Source organism: Heterocephalus glaber, unplaced genomic scaffold (genome assembly GCF_053883595.1).
Source record: "Heterocephalus glaber isolate CG9 unplaced genomic scaffold, H.glaber_assembly_v1.0 deba00001565, whole genome shotgun sequence".
NCBI classification, from domain to species: Eukaryota; Metazoa; Chordata; class Mammalia; order Rodentia; family Bathyergidae; genus Heterocephalus; species Heterocephalus glaber.
The window spans coordinates 746,148-770,294 of NW_028258352.1; the positions used below are offsets into that span (position 1 = coordinate 746,148).

Consider the following 24,147-nt stretch of genomic DNA (forward strand, 5'->3'; position numbering starts at 1 on the left):
CGGGATGTAGCTCAGTGGTGCAACACCTGCCTGGCAAGCGCAAGTTCCTGAGTTTGATCCCTGGTACTGAAAAAAAAAAAGTCCCCAGTACTCCCCGCCAAAAAAGAAAAAACCTGACGGCTGGGGATTTAGCTCAGTGGTTCCAGCACCTGCCTTGCAAGTGCAAGGTCCCGAGTTCGATTCCTGGTATCAAAAAAAAAAAGAAAAAAGCCGGGTGTGATAGTACACACTTATAATCCCAGCATTTGGGATTCTGAGGTAAGAGGGTTGCCATGAGTTCGAGGCCAGCCTGGGCTGCATATTGAGTTCAAGTCCAGGCTGAACTACATAGCAAGACCCATCTCACAGGAAAAAAAAAAAAATCCAAGTGTGGTGGCGCATACCTGTAATCCCAGTACTCTAGGAGGTTGAGGCAGGAAGATCGCAAGTCCAATCCCAGCCTGGGCAACTTGATAATTTAGCAAGACTCTGTCTTAAAAACTAGGCTGGGAATGTAGTTCAAAGGTGAAGGCCCTGAGTTCTATCCCCAGGACTGCAAAAAAGCAAAACAAAAAACCACCAAGAAACAAATGAACAAAACAATGTACAAAAATAACCAGGAAAATACAGATAAACATGTTTATAGAGTTTTTTGGGGGGTTTTTTGGTACCGGGGATCGAACTTGGAACCTTGCGCTTGCGAGGCAGGCAGCAGAACCACTGAGCTAAATCCCCAACCCGTTTATAGGTTTTGATAAGGAAGATATTCTTGAACAAGAAATATCACTCAAAGGCTGAGACAGGAAGACCACAAGTTCAAGGCCTGTCTAGGCAACTTAGTGAGACCCTGTCCCCAAAATAAAAAGGGGTAAGGATGTAGCTCAGTGCTCCCCAGGTTCAATGCCCAGTACCAGAAAACAAACAAGTAAATCATAAAAAGCCAAAAACTACAAGTTAGAAAGACAGAGGAAAAAAAGACATAAATTTGGTTTCATCAAATATTGAAATCCTAGGGCCGGGGATTTAGCTCAGTGGTTCCGCCACCTGCCTTGCAAGTGCAAGGTCCCAAGTTCGATCCCCAGTACCAAAAAAAAAAAAAAATCCAAAAGAGAGTTAATTTAAAAAATAACAGAGGCTGAGGCAGGAGGATCATGGCAAATTCAAGGCCACCCTGGGCTACAAAGGAGTTCAAGGCCAGCCTGAACTGCACAGTGAGACCCTTTCTCAAAAAGACAAAAAAATTTTAAAAATTAAAATAATAAATATGAGCCTGGCATGAAGGTGCATGCCTGTAATCCCTATACTTTAAAAGTCTGAGGGAGGATTGCAAGTTCAAGTCTTGCCTGTGCAATTCAGTGACTTATAAAAAGGGCTGCTTACAGCTCAGTGCAAAGACCTAGAGTTCAAACCCCAGTACCACAAGAATAAAACAAAACCAAGGGCCGGGGATTTAGCTCAGTGGTTTCGCCACCTGCTGTGCAAGCGCAAGGACCTGAGTTCGATCCCTGGTACCAAAAAAAGCCCCCAGAAAACAAAAACCAAAAAAACCACATTTAAAAATATACTATTTCAGGGCCAAGGATTTAGATCAGTGGTGCCACCCCCTGCCTTGCAAGCGCAAGGTCCCAAGTTCAATCCCTGGTACCAAAAAAAAAATGTAGACAAAAAACCAAAAAACTGGTACTATCAGGTGTTGGTGAAACCACTCTGCTGTATACAGGGTTAATGACTGTCTGGTCAACACTTTCTAAGAGCAACTTACCAGTTTTTTAATACTTAAAATACACATATCTTTAAGCACCCCAACTCCACTTCCCAAATAATACTCATGTGTATAAGGTACATAAAAGGATGTTCATTGTCAACACTTTGTGTAACAGCAAAACTGTAAATTTGCATGAGAAAAGGTTAAACTATACTCATGCTACAATTTTATCTAACAGCTAATACTGAGGATATGTATATTGATGTGAAATGATGTGTTATTAAATAAAACGCAAATGTCAGAACAAAGAAGACAGTATGATACCATTTATGTTTTAAAATATTTTTTAGGTTTTTTTTTTTTTGGTACAGGGGATTGAACTCGGGTCCTTGTGCTTGCGAGGCAAGCGGTGGAACCACTGAGCTAAATCCCTGGCCCTTTTAGTTTTTAATAGTGGGGATTGAACCCAGGGCCTGATGCTTGCTAAGAACATGCTTTACTATTGAGATATACTTCCCAGCCCTACCACTATGGCTTTAAAAGACACACAGGGGGCCAGGGATATAGCTCAGTGGTTCCGGTGCCTGCCTCGAAAGTGCAAGGTCCTGAGTTCAATCCCTGGTACCAAAAAAAAAAAAAAGACACACAGAACTGCATTTTTATATAACACTGCAATAGGAAAGGTAGATCAAAAGAGATTACTGTCTGAGAATATAATTCATGTTTTATCTAAATAATTTTGGGGGGCTGTACTGGGAATCAAACTCAGGACCCTGTGTTTGCAAGGCAGGCGCGGGGACCACTGAACTAAATCCCCAGCCCTTTATCTGCATAACTTTAAAAAATTTTAAGGAATACTTTGAGTTCTGATCCTGAAAATTCAGTTCCTGCACTTGCCCAGCTCCTCCCAAGGTCAGTGTGAACATGGCTGTCTGCCAAGGTAGTTGACCAGGTAGTAACCACACAGAAACAAGGAACTGACCATCTTGCTTCTTCTCCACATCCTTGTCTCTCTTTTTTTTTTCCCTTGTCTCTTGTCTAGTCTACTTAACAGAACACTTCTTTATTGGTTTTCCTAAAGCAAAGAACAAATATTTATTGATACCATGTACATATTCAGTACTTGTTAACGAAAAGAATGTTTTAGGAAAGTTGACCTGATCAAAATACAATCATGGGAAAAGAGGGAGATGAGAACCAACCCTAACACTGTATAACGGGTCAGGCATTATTTTACTCTGTTCAAAGTTGTTCAGAAGCTAAACTGGGCGTGGTGACGCACACCTATTATCCTAGCACTTGGGAGTCTGAGGCAGGAAGACTGCAGCAAATTTGAGGCCAGCCTGGTCTACATAGTGAGTTCAAGGCCAGCCTGAACTACATAGTGTGACCCTGTCTCCAAAAAAAAACCGAAAAGAAAAAGAAAAAAAAAAAGACTCAAAGTTGTTGGGTTTTTTAGTTTATTTTTTTTGGTGGTAATGGTGATTAAACCTAGGGAGCACTGAGCTACACGCCTGTAATTCCACCTACCTGGGAGGCTAAGGCCGGAAGATCCCAAGGTGGATGGAGTCTAGCCTGGGCAACTTAAGCAAGACTGTCTCAAAATAAAAGCAAAAAGGCAGAGGCAGGGTCACCACTGCTAGTTCAAGCCCAGCCTGAGCTACATAGTGAGTTCAAACCCAGCCCTTACTACAGAGTGAGACTGTCTCAAAAATCTAAAAAAAATAAAATAAAGGGCTAGGAATTTAGCTAAATTTCAATTCAGTCTGGGCAACTTGGAGACTCAATAAGACCCCATTCGAAAATAAAAAACCAGAGCTGGGCATAATGGCAAAAGCCTATAATCCCAGCCCTTGGGAGTGGCTGAGGCTGAGAGATCAGAAGTTTGAGGTCAACCTGGGGTGCTTAGCAACTGACTGAGAAACTCTCAAAATTAAAAATCAAAAAGGGGCTGGGATGTAGCTCAGCAAAAAGGGTCTAAATTCAAATCCCATTACCATACATAAAAAAAGTAAACATGCCCCAGAATGTACTTTAGTTTAGAGCCCATAGTACTAAGCCCAATTACAAAAAAAAAAAAAAAAAAAGCAAAGAAGGCTGGGGACATAGCTCAGTGGCAAGACAGTTGTACAACATCAATGTATTTAACATGACTAAACTGTACATTTTATGTGATATGTATTTTAGCACAGCCTGCTAAGCTTAGTTAAAAAGAAAAAAAAATTAGAATTAACTTACCTTTAAAAACAGTATGACTCACACCATACCCTACTCAGATCTTCCTGGACTAGCCCTCTCTCCTATATCCTATCACTCCCCTCTTCACAACTCAAACAGACTGTAATCAGCTACAATCCTCTAGTTATAATCACTGTCTACTTACTTCTTACCTCTTCTTGTCAACTTGGTTGTAAGCATCTTGATAGTGACCAACAAATATCTGCTGTTCAATGATTAGCCTCAGAGGCAAAATCAAGGTGCAGAGGAAATGAGGAACCATAGTAACTGCATTAATGTTAAAAATATTTATTTTCTAAAAGATCACACAAAAGTTGGGGAAAAGAAGGAAGAGGGTGAACTAGCCTACATCAAATTCTGGGCTGAGGAAGGACAAAGAGCTGCCTAAAGAAACTGGTAGCTGGAGCAAACTCACACAGACCAAGGCAGCTGCTGGCCAGCAGCACCAGCAACCTGGTCAGCTACACCAAAGGCACCACCAAGATGCTATACAGACCATAGAGGGGCTGGCCCCACTCATTCCTCCTTTTCAGGAAGGGAGAAGCAGGAGCTCACTCTTTAGACATGTTCTTGATGGTCTTGTGCTCCTTCATGGCCTTCTCCCAATCGCTGCCGTTGAATTCCTCAGTGATCACACTCCGCACGGTGCCTTCATCCAGGCAATGTGGGGCAATTCCTAGGAGAAAGTGGCACAGAGAAAGATGTGTCCCAAGTATGGGTGAGAATAGAGACTATCCTGGTTCTTGGACAAACCCCCTAGTACAAACATCATCATCTTATGCATCAGATTCCCAAGAGATATGTTCCAGCTCAAGACCTCAGCTTATGAAATCAATACGGCCTGCTAAACTCAGGCAGCACTGGTCACAGCTTATGATTCAGCCTTCTGGATCATGGTCCTCACCTGCCAGATGGAGATCAGACTCCTTGAACTGATGGGAAAGGCTTGGCATCGTTCAAAACCAAGCTGAGTAGGAAAAGTAAAAAGGCTCAGGGATAGTGCAATCTCTGAAGAATTCTCAGGCCTTTCTTCAGTTCAGATAAAATTTCTAAGAATTAAATAGCTCCCCATTTGTATAGGATTTTATACTCTTCAAAATCATTTCCTGGCCTAAAAGGTGGGCAGAAAGGAGTCCACATGGCAGATGAGGAACCAGTAGGGGCTGCTGAAGAAAAAGGGTGGGAAAAGGCTAGTATGATATCAGGCCCTTCCCTGTCTCCCGCCATAAAGCAGATGTCATTGTCACAGCTGCCCCATAGCTCCAAACGTCTTCAACTGCTAGTTTCCCCTCAATTCAACTGTAACTGGTACAACAACTGGCTAAGGGCTGGTTTTACTTCTCCCAGATCCAACCAGGAGCTGAAAAGGACCTTGGAGGTTCTCCAGGTTGTATTCTGAACAAAATTTATTTTTCATTTTTGGCAGTACTGGGGATCAAACCCAGAGCCTCGTGCACACCAGACAAGCACTCTACTGCTGCGCTTCACCCCCAGCCCTTATTTTTAAAAGTGATCATCCTCTCTCTAACCTTCAGTGTCACCCCCAGTGACACACAGCTGTGAAGCACCAATCTGGCTGGAACTGAGAAAGATATCTCCCTATGGGACTGAGACACTTGGTCAGAGTCTCCTACCCACCACTGGAAAGGAGCTCCGCTGAAGATCCCTGTTGCTCTAACACATGCCTGTGAAAGAAGCACCTAGCCAGGCAGGAGGCAGGCCAAATATACCAGCAACCACTGGTCCACTCAGCACCTACACCCCAAGCACCCGGGCCTCTGAGCATCCCCTGAGCTTATAGTCCATCCCCTTTACTCACCAAAGCCTCCGGGGTTGGAGCGGGGGGTATAGAAGCTCTGAACACCACATCTCTTACAGAAGGTATGCTGGGCTTTGTGCGTATTGAATGTATAAGTGGTTATGCTCTCAGCTCCCTAAGTAAACACAAACAAATAGGCTTTCTCTTTTTAAAGAAAGATTATTTTATGTCATTTAAAAAGTAAATCTTGGGGCTGGGGATTTAGCTCAGTGGTTCCATCACTTGCCTCGCAAGCACAAGGACCCGAGTTCGATCCCCGGTACCAAAAAAAAAAAAAAAGTAAATCTTGGCTGGTGTGATGACACAAACCTATAATCCTGGTACTCAGGAGGCTGAGGTAGGAGGATAATAAGTTCGAACCCAGCCCGAGGTTCATAGAAAGCTCGAGACCAGCCTGGTCTACAACATGAAACTTTTGTCCCCAAAAAACAAAAACTAAAATTCTTCACAAGACAGGTGCCATTTCCCACAAAAGACTCAAAAGTTTCTTGGGGACAGGGACCCATCCATACTATCTGAAGACACAATACTTGAGCATGACATCTCAGGGCTTCTCATAGGGCAACTACACACAGACCAACCCAACATAGATCTCTTCATAGATCTCACAAAACAATGTCCTGCCAAAGCCAGGGAGTGAAAAATGCCCATTTTCCAGGCCCTAAGTGGAGAGCAGCTCACTGGACGTACTGGCTTCCCATATGCCCAAACAGTTCTGCTCATGGTCTTATGAAAACTGTTGACTGTACTTGAATTAATCCATAAAGGACAAACTAGGAAAAATTTTTGTCAGACAGCATAGACAAAGGGATAATTTCCCTAGTGTATTCGTGTAAGTGTGGCAAAGACCATGAATGGAAGATTCAAAGAAAATGAAAAACAAATCTCTCCTTCACCTGCGAAATGATGCTTACAGTGATGAACTGCAATGAGATACTTTTCACTGTTGAGTGAAAAAAAAAATCAAAAAGTTGGTTAACAGCACTGACAACTTGTAGAAAAACAGGCACTCTCACAAAAAGACAAAAACTAAAATTTAAAAATAGAAGATATGCACTCTCACATATCAGTCATGGGAATATGAAGTGGTAAACATAGCAACATCTGGGCTGGGGATTTAGCTCAGTGGTTTCGCCACCTGCTGTGCAAGTGCAAGGACCCGAATTCGATCCCCGGTACCAAAAAAACAAAAAAACAAAACAAAACAAAAAAAACATAGCGACATCTACCAAAATCTCTTAACAAGCATTTACACTTTTAGAAAGTTTTCCTATGGATGTATGTGTGTATAGTACTATTCATAAACAAAGACCAGAAAAATTTAAAGTTCTCCAGCTGAGAACTGGTTCAAACAAAGACAGACCCTCATAAAATGGAATATTCTGCAAGGGTTGAGAAGAGTGAGTGAAAAAGCTAAAATGGAGCAATCTCCATGGTTTCAAAATGAAGAAGGCAAGATATAAAAATGGGCTGAGTATGTAGCTCAGTGGTAGAGCACATGCTTAGTATGCATGAAGCCCTCCTGGCTTAAATCCTCACACCACTACAAAACAAAACAAAAATCAAAACAAATACAACAGGTATAGTTTACTGTTTCAAAAATTTTTTTTTTGGTACCAGGGATCAAACTCAGGTCCTTGCGCTTGCGCAGCAGGCGGCGAAACCACTGAGCTAAATCCCTGCCCCACCATTTCTATTTTTTAAAAAAGAACTCTTGCTTGCTTACTACTTCCTGGCTTCCATAAACTGTTTCTCCTCTGTGATGCTTATGTGCCATGTCACCCTGCCTTGGAGCCAGCTGACTATGGACTGAAACCTCTACAAACCACGAGCCAAATAAACCTTTCCTCCCTTAAAATTAATAAATAAAAAAGGATATACACTTTATGTGATTTTACTGCATATAAACCTTGAAGAGGTAGCCAAGAAACAGTGATTTTCCCCCAGGAAGAGAAACGGTAGATGAATGTTAGGGGACAGTGTTTCTTATCACTATTAGGCCTCTTTATACTTCTTCCCTAGCCACCAGACACCAACACAGGAGAGGAAGGCCCTCATGAACTCTGAGTTTCTTATAGGATTATTTCTTTGTTTAAGTGACAGAGTCTCACTGTGCTGTCCAGGCTGGCCTCAAATTCCTGGGCTCAAACAATCCTTCTGCCTCAAGCCTCCTGACTAGCTGGGACTACAGGCAAGCACCAAGGTGCCCATGAGTTTCCTATAAAAATAGCTCCCTGAGCAGCTATTTCTTACTCCATAACTATGGCACCAGAAAAGCAGCAAAAGCAACTGCCATGTGATCTCAAATCATCCAGACTTACTCTCAGGCAGAATCAGTAAATACTTCACATCTTACTTTACCTCATTCATTAATAAAACCACCCAGTGACATCCAGACCCTCATTTCCATATACTTCCATCCTCTGAATACTCAAAAGACAAAACAGTTCAGGGTCGGGGATTTAGCTCAGTGGTCCCAGCACCTGCCTCATAGCCCAGCCATCTACACTTGCAGGACCTGGTGTCTCTATTTGACTAAGTGCTCAGGCCCAACATTTTGGCTATAACTCCAATTCCTCTTTCTTCCTCATCTTCACATTCAATTTAAACCTTACTATCTCAGAAAAGACTAAGACTCTTATAATCATCCACTTAGTCAGACATTCCTCCCAGGAACTCTCTGAGCCCAATTATTCAGTGCAAGGACCTACTAGGCCAGGAATTAGGTCAGCTGTCAAACTTAAAAGTGGTACTTGCCTTGGAGAAACTGTTATAGTTTACATCAAGATATCCTCTCAAAGCCTCATATCGGGGGCTTTTTTGAGACAGGTTCTCACTGTGTAGTCCAGGCTGGCCTTGGACTATGTAGCCCAGGGTAGCCTTGAATTCACAGTGATCCTCCTGCTCCAGCCACCCAAGTGCCGAGATCAAGGGTGAGTGCCACCACACCTGGCTATACCTGGGGCTTTTGGAAGGTGACTGGACCATGGAGGTAGATACTTACTATACTCATCAGTGATTAGTCCACTAAGGAGTTTATAGCTAAATGTGTTGTTAGGAAGTGAGGCCTGGTAAGAAAAGATGGTCACTGGGGTCATGGTTTGGAAGGGTATTATATTTCCCAGAAAAGCTGGGTCTTATATTAATTTTTGCTCCAAAAGATGCAACAGGGCTTATTTTCAGAGGATGTCTTATTTTCTCATGTGCAACATTTGTTCATTTTTTTCTTTCTTTTTTTTTTTTTCAGTACCGGGGATCAAACTCAGGACCTTGCGCTTGCCAGGGAGGCGCAGCTCCACTGAGCTGCATCCTGGGCCCTGTTCAATTATTTATGTACAAAAATCTACATTTATTCAAATACAGTCATGTATTCTTCTGGAACATCAGCATAACTCTCCAAACCCCAAACTCTGGCCCTAATTTCTTACATCTCCATTTCCTACAGAACCATTGGCCCCAATCTCTCATGTCCAGCAATAGAGCTCTCCTTAAACGGGCACTTCTGTCCATTGAGCCTGTTCATAGTCCATCGTTACAACACACGACATATTGAATTGTGAAGATTCATATTAGACCCAGCCACATCTACTTGTTATCAAATGTGCACATTATTTTATTTGTGCACTGTCTCTGTACTCTGATTGGTCATTCAGCAAAAAATCTCAAGTTTTCACAGGCATATTTCTCTCATCCAAATACCCTCTTGGGTATTTAGAAATACTTAATAGTAATTTATATTGTTTAAGTATTAATGTGAATATTATTTATTTTTATTTAGTATACATTAGTATTATAATTCAATACATCCATCATGAGTTACAACAGACGAATTTATGTACATCTGTCTGGCTGACAATCTTTTTTTTTTTCTGGCTGGCCATCTTAACTGCAGCTTATTTTGGGAATACGGTTTATGTTATGAACATTCTGAAAAATCATGGTAGGGCTTATTTTCCAGTTAGGTCTTATTTTCAGAGAAATACAGTGTATTTCCCTCCCTGGCTCTTCCCGTCAGTCTCTCTGCTTTCTATCTGCCATGCCTTGAGCAGCTCTCACCCACCATCCCTCTCTGCCATGCCATCCTGTCTTGGAGCCAGCTGACTATGGACTGAAATATGAGCCAAAATAAACTCTCCTCACTAAAGTTGTGAGTGTCAGGTATTTTGTCCCAGGAATGAGAAAAGTACTTAAAACACACTCGCAGTCTGGTAAGACACAGATAACTACACTGACAACTATACTCTTGGTATAGGCAGAGACCTGTGAGACCTGTGATTGGCAAAGTAGGAATGGAAGATGGAATTAAAGCCATGCCTTACTCCACACTATCTAGTATGTGCTAAAGAGGCTTTTTTAAAAGTTTGTATTTTCTGACTTAGAGATTTTATTTATTTTTTTGGTACCAGGTATCGAACTCAGGACCTTGCACTTGCGAGGCAGGCACAATGTACTGAGCTAAATCCCTAGTCCTAGGAATTTTATTTTTAAGAGAACTGATCTCAAAGAAAAAAAAATTTCTAAATTGTCAACAACTTATACACTGAGAAATTCTTCACAGTAATGTTTATAATTGGAAAAAAACTAGACTCAGGCTCCAAATTCACTACTACAGATGCAGAGGTGATGAGATATCAACCAGGGAAATGGCTACTGGGGAGTAGGAAGCTGGGGCCTGAGAGACAGTGAAAGAAAGACTTTTCACTATGTATTCATATATTTTCTTACATCTTGCAAATTCTGTGCCAAATACAAAAAGAATTGCCCAAAATAATACAATTAAAGTTAAAAAAATTATAAACTGAGCATGATGACATACACCCATAATCCCAGCACTCTGAGGGACTGAGGCAGGTGGACTGTAAATTCAAACTCAGCTTGGGCAACTCTGGGAGACCCTGCCTCAATTTTTAAAAAAGGGCTGGGGATATAGCTCAGTGTGAAATCTAAGGCTCAATCCCAAGTTCTGCAAGGAAAAAAAAAAGAAAGAAAAAAAAATAGAGAAAAATAAGAAAAGAAAAAGAAAATTATGTGATGTTTCATTGGGAAATGACAAAAGTAGGCTACATTTGGAAAAAACGTAAAACTCTACTTTGATAGAAACATGACAATATATGTATATACATTTATGTAGAAAATAATAATATACACCAAAATATTAACAGTGGTTAACTTGGTTAATTTTATTAATTTATTTTTTGATTCTCTGAATTTGAAAATATTTCCGTAAGATCAAATATGTCTTCAGAAATAAAGAGGAAAAAATAACAACCTTTTAAAAGTAAACATGAAACCAGGGTTAAAAGGGAAACCAACCATGTTCTCTGCCCCCACACCCTGTGGAGGGCAGGCTAGAAGTCCTCACACATGCCCTCCTGACCTTGCACTTAAGCACTAACCTTCAGGAGCTTGAATCGAGAAGCTGGAACAATGAAGTGTTTATTCTGCTTCTTCTTGCAAATGCTGCAGCTACAGAAAGACAAAGCAAATTCCAGATTGTGAACAGCCATCTGCATCCTCTGTGTGCTCAGGGGGACCAGCCCGTTATGTCTGGAGACCCAGCTGACCTCAAAGGGAGCTCCCCTTTCAGCACCTTCCAAGAAAGGGGGAGCTGAAGCAGACAGATTGGTCCCCTGGGGCCTCTGCTACTGTGGAAAGGAGATTTGGGTCCCAGAGGCAGAAATTGAGGTCATGCCCCTACTCAAAAATCCAGGACCACCAGTACCTTATTTCACTGCCCATGCCCTAGTTTGTTACAGTGAAGACAAACACTGGCTTTCACACTTAGAAAACAAACTTCAGACACTGCTGCAATCTATCCTGCAGACATTCACACCAAAAATGGATAAGGAAACTTATGTTTCCTTCTTTCCCCATCTCCACATCAGAAAAAAGGTAGCTCCAAGTAAAATGGATCCCTAGAAATACCACACTAGAGAGATGGTGGAGTAGTGAACAGCAGAGAAACAGCCTTTCCAAAATTTGGTGTCCATATGCTGGAATATAGCAATGTGAAGAGAAGGAGAGAAATGGGTCCCCAGGACCCAGCAAGGATCTGAAACAAGAATTGAAACCCATGGGGAGAGTGAGGAGAGAGACGCACAAAGAAGGAGGTAGTAAGCAGTACTTTCTCTCCTGACTTACTGCATGGGAAGGGTGGCTTGAACCTGCAGGTGCACAGTGACTACTGGCAACCCCAGAGGCCTCCACAGAGAAACACACCAGTGAACAAAGAAGTGGATGCAACAGACTGCAAGTAGCTTGTGAGTTACTCAGGTTCAGACACCCCTCAGGAGAGGGTGACTGGCCGGTGGTCATCTTGGAGAGGGGCCAACTGAGCTGGGAACTCAGACCAGCTGCAGGCTGGCTCCATCAGGGTAAGGTGGACTGAGTTCAAGTTGGCAGGAGGTCAAGAAGCCAAGTTCAAGCCTGCTAGAGCCACATGGATTGCTGCAGGTCAAACAAATTGGGTTTCAGCCTCACAGCCAGAAACCAGCCTGACCTTCAGAAGTAAAGGTGCAGGCTGGTTTGCTGGGATTAATCTGGACTTTGCCCACTCTTTCTATCAGTGACAGCAGAGACACATGCTGAAGAGGTCTTTTTTCTTTCTTTCTTTTGTTTGTGTTTTATTTTACTTTTTTCTTGACTGTTCTTGTTTTTATATGAATTTCTAGGGGTTTTTGTTTTTGTTGTTATTTCTTCCTTCTTTACCTCCTGTCTTCTTCACCAGTTTCTTAGTTTCCATGATCTTCCTTTGCCCTCCAGACTTGCTTCTAATCTCTTCCTCTTCTTCTATTTCTCTATTTTTCCCCCAAACCCCTTTTAAATTTCCTCCCAAGGATAAAATCACCATACTGAGAACATATTTACTGTATACAATTTTCTGGTTTTAGATTTTGTTACATAACCACAAATCTAGTTCAACACAGTTAAAGGTGCCAAATTAATATTTACCACAATTTGTCATTTTCTAGGCTGTGTTTGATGCTATTGTTATTGCTATTGTTGACTGTACTACTTTGGCCAAGATGGCATAATTGTTCAAATCAGTTGTTCTTCCTGGTATACCAATACTGAGATTGCCTAAGGGTCATAAACAATACTAAACAATACTATAGGCCAGTGCCAAAGAACCAGAGGATAGGCCAAATAGGCAGCAACTTTCTCATCCACAATAAATTCAAGAAGTAGAAGCTTAGGAAAATGATAGAAACCATGAACACCCAACATGGGAAAGAAATGGAATCCATGAAACAAATTCAAAAAGATATTCATGAAATTAAAAATGCCATTGAAAGTATATGCAGCAGAAGGAGCCAATGTGAGGACAGAATATCAGATATAGAAGACAGGATTGTGGTTAGCAATTGCAAAAAGAAAGATTTCTTAAAAATAGCAAGGAAGGGCCAGGGATTTAGCTCAGTGGCACTGTGCCTGCTTGGCTAGCACAAAGTACTGAGTTCAATCTCTGGTACCAAGAAAAAAAAAGCAAGGGACCACAAAAAAAATTAATCCAACAGTTGCTAGATGATGCAAAGAATAACATAAGATTGATCTGACTAAATAAAAAGCAGGGCATAGCACAAACAACATAAAAAAATCTGTTTATAGAAGTAATGGCAGAAAACTTCCCAAGCAGGGAAAAAGAATTTGACACACGGTGAGGCACATAGAATTCTAATTAGCCATAATCAAAAATATCTACACCAGGGGCAACCCACTTTCCAGTCCCTCTTCTGTCTCTCCTAAGATAGAAGTTTTCTTTCTCTCAATAAATTTTTCCTACTCTTAACCTCCATTGTTTCTAAAATTCATTCTTCGATTTTAGAGAACACAAACTTGCATTTTGGATATCTCGTAGGTTTGGAAGTTACATCTCTTCCCTTATATCATTTTGGAGGTCTTCCACTGAGATTACTGGTTGGAGGTAAGAGTTTTCTTTTGTTCCATAGGTTCTAACTTTGGTCTTTTTGCTTTATAGATTGTAACTTTTGTTTCATAGGCTCTTGACATTTGTTTCATAGATTCTGGTTTTTGCTTCATAAATTCTGGCCTTTGTTTTGGCTTTTGTTTCAAAAGTATCTTAATTTTAAATTGTTTTAAATGTTTGCAATTTTCTTGTTTTTTTAATGCACTGTCATTTGTTAAAATTCTTTTATTCTTGTTTTGTGTATGTTGCATTTGGACTTATTTGCTTAAAAATGTTGTAAAATGGGTCTCTTATAAAATCATCCAGATAAAGACAGTTCAGGCTTTTATCTGTCCCTTATAGAATGTCTAACAGTGGTTACTCTGTCAGCTAGTAATTGCCTTTAGGGCAGCTGCCACTCTCAAAGCAGAGGACAGGTTTCTCCACTTGCCCTCTGGTGAATCCCCACTCCCACTGACACCAATGGCGGGTGATATGTTGACCAGATAGGCAATTGGGTTCCTTTTGGAGACAGATCTCTGATTGCGTGGAACTAGAAGAAACTGAGGTGACAACTGAGGGGTCATGGCCAGGGCTACTCTCTGGCAAATACCCAAAGGTCCCTCAGAAGAAACTAGCTCCCAATAGCCCATCCAGGTAATCAGCAGAAAATCTCCACATCTTATCCCTATCTGGACTGCTCAGTGAGGTGAAAGGGGAACTCTTGTCAGTGATCATCAGATATCCCCTATCTCAGAGTGATCTGAAATGATGCTGTTAGAGCCCTTTTCTTAAGCCTCCATTAAGATTTGAGCTACAGTTTGGACTGCTTTCTCTACTACTAGTAAGACCTCTAGACAAATGTATAAAACAAATCTTTGATGGAGTAAAAATACCTGAACCTTTTCTCCCACCTAGGCATGGTCTTTATCATTTATGTGTGTAGGGGAGAAAAATGCCTTTTCTGATAGGTTATGGACTTTGGAACGTTGACTGTGGACTTATAAAATGCTGTATGGTAATTTTTTGGGATGTTTAACCAGCTTGAGCTTTATTTAGGCTTTTTCGCTCTGCTAGTGAGTTAAAAACCCCACTTAAACTTTTCTCCAACTTGTTGGGAGTTCATTTGAAAATCCCTTGTAGTCAGACCACTCCTCCTTCCAGAAAGTCAGACTAAGGGAACTCACAACAACTGCTTTGTCTTACACTACGGAAAATAGCAATCAGTAACTTGCATTTGTGTTTTTACTCATTAGCTAGAATATGGGACTATCTTAGCCAGCCTTTCTCTTCATTCATACGTGCACAGGAAGTCGATAAGAGTGCCTTTATTATGTAGACTGTGGCTACTAAGAGGACCTATGAGTTTCAAATACTTAGTGAATTTAAAATGGACCTTAAAGGAGTAGGCTTGTATTGCTGCTAATAAAAGTTACCTAAATGACTGGACAGACAACAGAAATTTCTCAGAGCTTTCTCTGCCCTAGGGCCCAGGGCAGAATCTCTGACTTACCATCCATGGAGGTGATATCTTTTGCAGGAAAAGTGCCCTAATTTGACTGTTGACTTATTTTCCTCTCTCTCTTTCCAGGAACTAGATAGCAGTGGTTTAAATCTCTTGGTTTGCTAGCAATACTTCTTTCTCTAAACATGATTGTTATGGCTGAAGTCAATTGTAACTTGTCCTTTAAGAGTACCTACTGGAATAAGGATATGAGTTATCTGAGGAAGATAAGATTGTGCACTGGTAAAGGATAGATAGTCCAGTCTGGTTTTGATTTCTGGTTCTCTCTCCAGAGGTAGCTACCTACCCTGGAGTGGTATAAACCTTGGGGGGACAGCCTGGGGATGCCCTAGGGGGCACAGGAATCAAGCAGAAACTTATGGGATACCGATTTGTTTCTCTTGTTTCAAACTGGGACTCTATATCTGAACTTCTTACTCCTTTGGACTATATTAAGGAGCAATTTAGTATTTCTCTATACCTGTATGTGGTGTGCCTACCTCCTAAAGCCAAGTACACAGAGGAAAGTACTATGATGCTATCTCACAATTAGAATTATACTGTAAAAGAGAGAAAATGGTCAAAATAATTTTATGTTGAGATTTTCTTTACATTAAGAAGTAATTCTTGCTTGGGTTCAAATATAAATGTGGGCCATAGAAAAATGAGAGACACCTCACCCTTAAGGCATTCAGTACCTCTAAGCCTAAGGCTACTCCTCACCCTAACCACCAGGTGCTGAGGGTGGAATTTCTAGGCCAGCTAGAATTAATCTCCATGAGGCTATATCTATCCTTAGCTAAGTTGCTGAGGTCCCTCAAAGACAATATCCCTTGCAGGAAGTAAATGGCAAATATGAGACTACCTGTGTTCATGTATCTTTTTCTCTCAGTAATCTTAGACAGATCAAATGAGGCTTAAAAGTTTTCAGATGACCCTGATATATATATTGAGGTCTTTAGAGGTCTTACTCAGATCTATGGACTAGATTAGAAAGATGTAATGTTGCTCTTAAATCAAACATTGATTTTTTTTTTTTGTATCAGGGATCGAACTTGGGTCCTTCTGCTTTCAAGGCAGGTGGTGGAACCACTGAGCTAAATCCCTGGCCCTCAGGCATGTATTCTTGAAGGTCTAAGAAACATGAGAACTAAGTCCTTTAATTATTTTAAATTATCAACTATTTATCAGGAAAAATAGGACATCCCTACATCCTGATTTGATAAAAGGAAATACTATAGTTTTTCTCAAGTCACAGTCTTGCAATATGTAGATGGTATGCTGTTATGTGCCCCCTCAGAAGAGCTTTCTAGCCAAGACATCTGCTCTGCTGAATTTTCTAACAGACAGGGGTTATAATATTTCTAGATCTAAGGCACAACTTTGCAGCCTTGAGGTAAAATATTTAGGCCTTATTATATCAAAGGGAACCCAAAGGCTGGGGGAAAGAAAGAATTAAAACAATTCTTTCCTTTCCACAGCCCACTACTCTAAAACAGCTAAGGAGATTCCTGAAAATCACAGGCTTTTGTGGGCTTCAGATAGCAGGATATAGTGAGATTGCATGACCCCTCTATTAGCTTATAGAAAAAAACAAGAGACAGACACCTGGGAACCTTATTCCCAGACCACACTCTAGAAGCTCAAACAAGCACTTCTAAGTGCCTAACTACAGGACACCACTTCAGTTTGCATGTTAATAAAAGGTGAGACATGGCTTTGGGAGTGTTTCTACAACATCAGGGAGCTGCTCAACAGCCTGTAGGGTATTTCAATCATAAATTAGATATTATACATTCAGAGTAATTCATTAAAAGGGTAAGCCCTAAACAATATAGTTAGAACACTTTCATTCTCTTTCAAGAGGCAAAAAGCACCCATTTGGGTTCTTTGCTTCTTGGTTTGATTTTTCTGCTTGGCAATGCAGTGGAGACACGTTTTGCTAAGGATCGCAGATCCACTCTGGAAAAGCTCCTGATCTTACTTGTCCTTCTACCCCTTCGATGGTTCAGATTTAGTTCTTGTGCCATACTTAAAGGCATTCTTCTGTCCTTTCTCCACTGCCCTGCTCCTGAGAAATAATGCAGTTTGATTCAAGGTACTTCCCCTTTCTGTGGCTGCTGGATTTTAAGACAAAGCTTCCAGAATGGTGAGTTTCCCCTCCCTGGAATCCTTCCAGAGTAAAGCTGACCTTCATTTATCACTGGGCCATATAGAAAACTGGTCTAGGTTTAATCCTGAAACTCTCAGAAGATAAATGTAAAAGTTTTAGTTCAGATTTATCTGTCTTTCAGCCCTCAGGCAAAATTAGAGAACAGTAAGAATAGCTAACCTGGCCCTGGCCACTTCCTTGCACCTCTAGTCAGCCGCCACTGGCACTGGATGAGATAAAGTTTAAGGGGCACCTTAGATTGGGCACAGAGCAAGATAGACAGGGATGCCTTCTTTCCCTCTGTTTCTTTTCAAAATGGGAAAAACTGTCATAGGTAGACATCTGCAGCACAGGAAGTTGGAGTCTTGGCAGGCCTTCTTCCCTCACTGTTTGAATTTCATACTTAGCTCCAAAGAGTGTCACCTAGTTTCTTCTTCATGCAAACCTGGCCTGAGCAGACCCCCACTGGAGATAGTTAACACTACCTTTAATAGTCTGTCCCTTTAGAGGGAATAATTACATGTGGCTATCAAACAACTATGGTTATCAAAGCAACAATGAGAAGCCTGTATAGCTGGGTATTCCAGTCAGATAAACCGTCAGCTTAGGGCCCATCTTAAAATGGTTTTTGCTTTCACAGGTGTAGAAGATTTTTATTCCTTTTGATTCTTATTACAAGAGATCTGTTAATTGATCTACAAAGTTCTGACTAGTCTTATTTATAGTTATAAACCTAAAAATTATAAAAGTTATTATAATTCAACTTGGCCAAATACATCTGAGTGCACTCTGGTTTACAAACAAGTTGTCTTATGTGTGTGTCTATCTGTTCAATTTGTTACAACATATATAGCTGTTATGTTTGAGCTTTTTTCTTTTGGCATTTTGGATTTTTTAAGATCTTTGCCTGTAACTCAAGTTGGCTTTTAGATAAATGTAATTAACGACATGGTTCCCCCAGGTTGCCAGATGATCCAAATAATGTCAACAGGTTTTACAAATACAGTACATATTGATGTTTATGTATAACTTGGGAATCTTTCATTGGTCAAAATAATGTGTTGTGGGCCGGGGATTTAGCTCAGTGGTTCCGCTGCCTGCCTTGCAAGCACAAGGTCCTGAGTTTGATCCCTGGTACCAAAAAAAAAAAAAAAAAATTATGTGTTGTTATGATCTGGCTCTCACAGGTCATTTAAAAATTTGTCAAGATAATTAAAGACTCTTGGACTTAGGAAAACTATGGGTCAGGACTCCCCTTGGTAAATAAAGGAGTGGCTGCCTGGAAAAAATTTATTCTAGCCATTGTTCACAAAAGGGACTCCAATAATTTCCATAGCCTTGTGGGAAATACATCACTAAACATATCATTGTGATAGGTATACACTGGTCACTGGCTAAGTTTTCTGTGAAAAAACAATAAGGTTTTATTGAAAATGTTCTTGGTACAAAATAAAATTAAATGACAAGGGGTTTCATGTAACTGATATTCATTGTTATTTCATGGTGTACTAAATATCATTCATGCCTTGTGGGTGTACAGGTCTTCTAAGATATTGTTTATGGTAATGAGCTTTTTTGACTCAGGAATCTGCCTTTCTCTTACACTCCAGCTACCTGTGATAAGAGGTACATGTCAAGCCAGCATGAGAAAACCAGTCAAATAATAGTTTTCTTAAAAACTTATGTGATGCATGTTATATGTGTCACCACACTTAAGGATGCTCAGTCACCAAACAGTTGAAGCAATGTCACACTAAAATTAGAGGCTAGACATTATGAACTCCTAAGATACATTTATAGGCCAATATGTATGTTCTCTTTAGATGGGATCCTACTAAAGGATAATAAATAAAGTTTCCTTTATGTCATTTAATATTTTGTGATCAGATGAAGATGTCTGACTGAAAGACTATTCCACACTAAGATAGACATGTAAGTGTTACAAAGACAATGTCATCATGATTGTCATACTAAAATACTATGTGTGGGTCTTGATCTTAAGTTTCTCTATAATATATAACTGTTATCTGTTAACATTCTACAGGGATTCAACTACTAAAACAACCATGGTTGGTAAAAAATAAGCATAAAGCACTCTAACTGTGCTTTATGCTTCAAAAGTGCTTGATGTCTTAACTATTATAATAGTTAAGCTCACTGCTCCTACTGAAATACTTACCTCACTGATCTTCTCTTCTGGGTGTTCAACAACTAAAGTTTGGAGACCAAAACTAGAAAGGTAACTGGGTCATGAGGACAGCCAATATTTTGGCCCTGGCCCCTCAAGGTCAACAAAGAATCCAGAACATGAGGGAACCTTTTCTACAGGATCCTACATTTTTGGTAAGTCACTCAACCTCCTGAGCAGGGAGATTGCTGGGCACCAGAGGACAAATGTACCACGTGCCAAAGGAGGGTCACCAAGACGGAAAAATCTCCCACGGTTTCACTGAAAGTAACATGGTCAAGCAAGGCCATGACCCATCCTGACGGCTGACACTGACAGAGGAGCTGAGAGGCTCTATGCATGGTTCCAAAGTAATGCCTGAGGAGACTTAACTGACCTTGATAGATAGCAAGAGGTTCATACTGATTGACACAGGTCTCACTTTAACTTGGTCTTAAACACCCAGCAGAAAAGAATAATCAAAAAAGGTGTAAACTAATGCCATAGTAATAAAGCTAGATGTAAAAAGGGGCTCCAGTCACTGACCCTTCTGGCAGTTTCCAGCTCCACCAGTAGCTGACCATGATTATGGATCATTAGAAAAAACACTATTGGGTCGGGGATTTAGCTCAGTGGTTCCGGCGCCTGCCTTGCAAGCACAAGGTCCTGAGTTTGATCCCTGGTACCAAAAAAAAAAGAAAAGAAAAGAAAAAACACTATGGTGGGGCTGGGGATTTGGCTTAGTGGTTCTGCTGCTTGCCTCGCAAGCTCAAGGACCCGAGTTCAATCCCTGGTACCAAAAAAAAACAACACAGAAAAAACACTATGGTAAAATCTGTAAGACCTCAGCTAGAGTTTTATATTTCTTAGTGAAATTTGTTCTTCAAATTGTCTCTTATCTTCTTACAGCTGAAACTAGAGAGGACTTATAACAAAGTATCAGACTTATAGATAGCCTCTTATCAATAAAGAATCTAAGAGTCTGCAAGGTTACAATCACTATTTCAATTTCTAAGGGTGACTTTTTCCCCAACCTGCCCTTTCATTCTAGTGTGCTCAGGCTTAGATTATGCTCTAATTTCTTAAAAGTTTTGTTTATTCTTGCCTAGAGGCTGCCAAACTCCAAGCAGTCATAGAAATGGAACCAATGACAAATGTGCTAGACTTCTTTTACTGGGATTCACCACATCAATCTTGTAAACAGCTCTTAACTGCTAAACTATACAATATGACTTTTATATTGGATTCTGAAGTCCCCTGGACCTTCTTATCCTCTTTGTGGGAGGCTATTACTAACTAGTTCCTCCCAGTGGAAACCTTTGTTGACTATATTCACAGCAATCCTGCTGACCTTATAATTTGGCCCATGTATTCTTAACTGTTCCTTTAGCTTTGTCTCCTCCAGACTCAAAGCTATACAGCTACCAAGGTGACAGTCCCTGGCGCCCATCGAAGGCCTTTAGATAGACCCTCTGTAGAGTAACTCTGACTGCTGATCACAATTACAACCCTCTTCAGCTGGAAGTAGCCAGACCTGTCTTCCCCCTCTGTCCCCTCATAGCAGTTAGGGGTACTTCTTCAGAAAGGGGAATATTGCATATGGGTAACTTGAATAGATATCTTGTAGGCAGTTAGACAGGGCCAGCCCACAAGGAGCCAACATGGAAGAGAGTGAAGACACATTCACTGAAGGCCAGCATTGTAAAAGGAGAGAAATTAGCACACCCATGTAGGATGAATAGCAGTGACTGATATTCTAAACAGGTATCAATCACCTGGGTGGGGGCCAAGGTCTTAACCCAGCCTCTCCAGGAAATATCCCTGACCCACCCTCACTGAAAATCCTTGTATGCTTGCTACGTGACTTGCTCCCCAATTTGATCCCCATTTAATCAATATTACCTGGGTGACTATACTTGTAATCTTATTGGTTGGTCATGGTTTTGTCCCACCTCATGCCCACCTTGTAAAATTCCATTGGGGCTTATAGTTTTCTCCCACTTTGTACCCACCTCACCACATGGCTCTGCTGTATAAAACATCTTTGAAACACAGGGTGGGTGGGCAACCCACTTTCTGGTCCCCCTTCTTTCTCTTTTAGACAGAAGCTTTCTTTCAATAAATTTTTCCTACTCTTAAAAAAAATAACTATACCAACTCAGATAGTAGTCAAGATTTCAGAAACTCAACACGAGAACAAAATATTAAAAGCTGTTAGAGAAAAGAAACATATTACCTGTAAAGGAAAGCCCATCAGAATCACAGCAGACTTCACAATGCAAACCCTCCAAGGAAAGCTTGGAGTGAAATATTTCAAGCCCTATAAGAAAACAACCTCCAACCCAGATTGCTGTAGCCCACAAACCTACCTTTCAAAATTGATGGAGCAGGGCCAGGGATTTAGCTCAGTGGTTTCGCCACCTGCTGTGCAGGCACAAGGACCCGAGTTCGATCCCCAGGACCAAAAAAAAAAAAAAAAATTTGATGGAGCAATACGACACAGTGGACTTGACTCATGAACTCAATCGGTTCCCAAGGGCTGGTTGTAACTCACTCAATACATCTGAGATCTGGGTGCATGCTATAGATAATAAGGGGCAGATGAATCTTCCATTAACCCAATAAACCTAACATGTTCGTACATCAGGCCAGTTGTAACTGGAGAGTCTATTGTTCTGTGACAAAGAACACCTGAAGAAATTTATGACCACCAAACCAGCACTCCAAAGTGTTCTGAAGGACATTCTAGAAAGAGATAACAAGGACTACAACTCCCTGAACCCTAACAGAATGAATCCACCAGGCAAGAAGAGCAATTAAATAGAGGAGGGAAAAGGGAACCAACAATAGGAAAATAACATGACAAGGATAGCTTAATACATATCAGTTATTGGGCTGGAGATTTAGCTCAGTGGTTCCGCTGCTTGCCTTGCAAGCACAAGGTCCAGAGTTCGATCCCCGGTACCAAAACAAAACAAAACAAAAAAATCAGTTATAATCATCAATGTAAATGGTCTCAATTCACCAATCAAAAGAATCAGACTGGCAGAATGGATCAAGAAGTAAGATCCAGTATAAAAATAAAAAAAAAGAACTAAGATCCAACAATATGTTGTATACAAGAAACACATCTAATTCAAAAGAAATTCAAAGACTGAAAGTCAAATGATGAAAACAACATTCCATGCGACAGGAACCCAGAAAAAAGCAAAGGTAGCTATTCTATTTGCAGACAAAGTGGATTTCAAGCCAAGACTGATCAAGAGCCACAAAAAAGTCACTACATCCTGATAAAGGGAACAATCCAAGAGGAAGAGATAACAATCATAAATATATATGCACCAAATACTAGCATACCTAACTACATAAAACAAATATTAATGGACATGAGAAATGATATAAGCACTAATACGGTTGTAATAGGGGACCTCAATACCCCACTGTCACAAATAGATTAACTGGACAAAAAAATCAACAATGAAATATTAGAATTGAACCAAATTTTTGAACAAATGGACTTACTAGATGTCTACAGTGTTCCACCCCACAACGTCAGAATACACATTCTTCTCAACTGCACATGGGACTTTCTCCAAAAGAGACCATATACTAGCTCCTACAACATGCTTAAGTAAATGCAAAGGGATTGAAATTATCCCATGCATGCTATCAGACCATAGTGCAATGAAATTGGAAATCAATGGCAAAAGAAACCAGAAGAATTTCATAAACATATGGAAATTAAATAACACCCTCCTGAACAACCAATGGGTCACAGATGAAATTAAAGAAGAAATCACACAATTTTTACAATTAAACAATAATGACAATACAACATACTGGAACTTATGGAATGCAATGAAAGCAGTTCTAGGAGGGAAATTTATAGCAGTGAATTCCCATACCAGGAAAACAGGGCAAGCTCAAATAATCAACCTAAGGCTGAACCTTAAGCTTTAAGGAAAAAAAAAAAAAAAAAAAGAGCACGTAAAGCCCAAAGCTCATATGAGGGAGGAAATCCACTTTTTTTTTAGCTACCCCTGCTTTTTTTCTTGTCATATAGAATATTGACAAAGTCCAACACCCATTCATGATTTTTAAAAAACCCTAGAGAAAACTGGAATAGATGATCTTTATCTCAATCTACTAAAAGCCAGGGCCAGGGGTTTAGATCAGGGGTGCCATGCCTGTCTGGCAAGCCCAACATCCTGAGTTCAATCTCTGGTATCAAAAAAAAAAAGTTTCTAAAAATCTGATAAAAGCCATCAATGAAAAATCAACAGCCAACATCATACTAAATTGACAAAAACCAAAATCTTTCACTCTAAAATCAGAAACAAGACAAGGATGTCCACTGTCACCACTCTTGTACAATATAGTTCTCCAGGGCCGGACATGTAGCTCAGCAGCACAGCACCTGACTGGCAAGCGTGAGGTTGTGAGTTCGATCCCTGGCACCAAAACAAAAACAATATAGTTCTCAAAACATTAGCCAGAAAAATTAGACAAGAGAAAGAAATAAAAGGAATAAGGATAGGAAAGGAAGTTAAATTATCATTATATGTGGATGACATGATACTCTACATAGAAAACACAAAAAACTCCACCAAAAGACTTTTAGATTTAATAACCAAATTCGGTACTGTAGCTGGATACAAAGTCAACACTTAAAACTCA

At 40.5% G+C, this 24,147-nt stretch overlaps 2 protein-coding genes across 15 annotated transcripts in view; one reads left to right on the forward strand and one right to left on the reverse strand.

Moving 5' to 3' along the window:
• Positions 1 to 24,147, forward strand: part of Pigl (phosphatidylinositol glycan anchor biosynthesis class L) — a 125,667-nt gene that overhangs the window by 96,560 nt on the left and 4,960 nt on the right. For 4 of the 10 annotated variants that reach the window (XM_021248982.2, XM_021248983.2, XM_087192102.1 and 1 more), the window contains one exon: positions 8,989 to 9,885. The exons of 5 other annotated variants lie outside the window; for them this stretch is intronic. In XM_021248982.2, the coding sequence (XP_021104641.1) occupies positions 8,989 to 9,161 (173 nt within the window). In that variant the 3' untranslated portion in view covers positions 9,162 to 9,885. Of the gene's footprint in view, positions 1 to 5,348; positions 9,886 to 24,147 lie in introns of those variants that run through there. One more of the 10 variants, XM_087192100.1, reaches the window with a different exon arrangement.
• The window catches only part of Cenpv (centromere protein V), a 42,432-nt gene that overhangs the window by 11,413 nt on the left and 6,872 nt on the right, over positions 1 to 24,147 (reverse strand). Inside the window, exons 3-6 of one of the 5 annotated variants that reach the window (XM_087192097.1) lie at positions 21,840 to 21,930; positions 11,138 to 11,207; positions 5,742 to 5,856; positions 4,478 to 4,598 (exon numbers count right to left, since the gene is read on the reverse strand). In XM_087192097.1, the coding sequence (XP_087048223.1) occupies positions 4,478 to 4,598; positions 5,742 to 5,856; positions 11,138 to 11,207; positions 21,840 to 21,930 (397 nt within the window). Of the gene's footprint in view, positions 1 to 4,194; positions 4,599 to 5,741; positions 5,857 to 11,137; positions 11,208 to 21,839; positions 21,931 to 24,147 lie in introns of those variants that run through there. The other 4 variants (XR_015443363.1, XM_087192098.1, XM_087192099.1 and 1 more) reach the window with 4 other exon arrangements.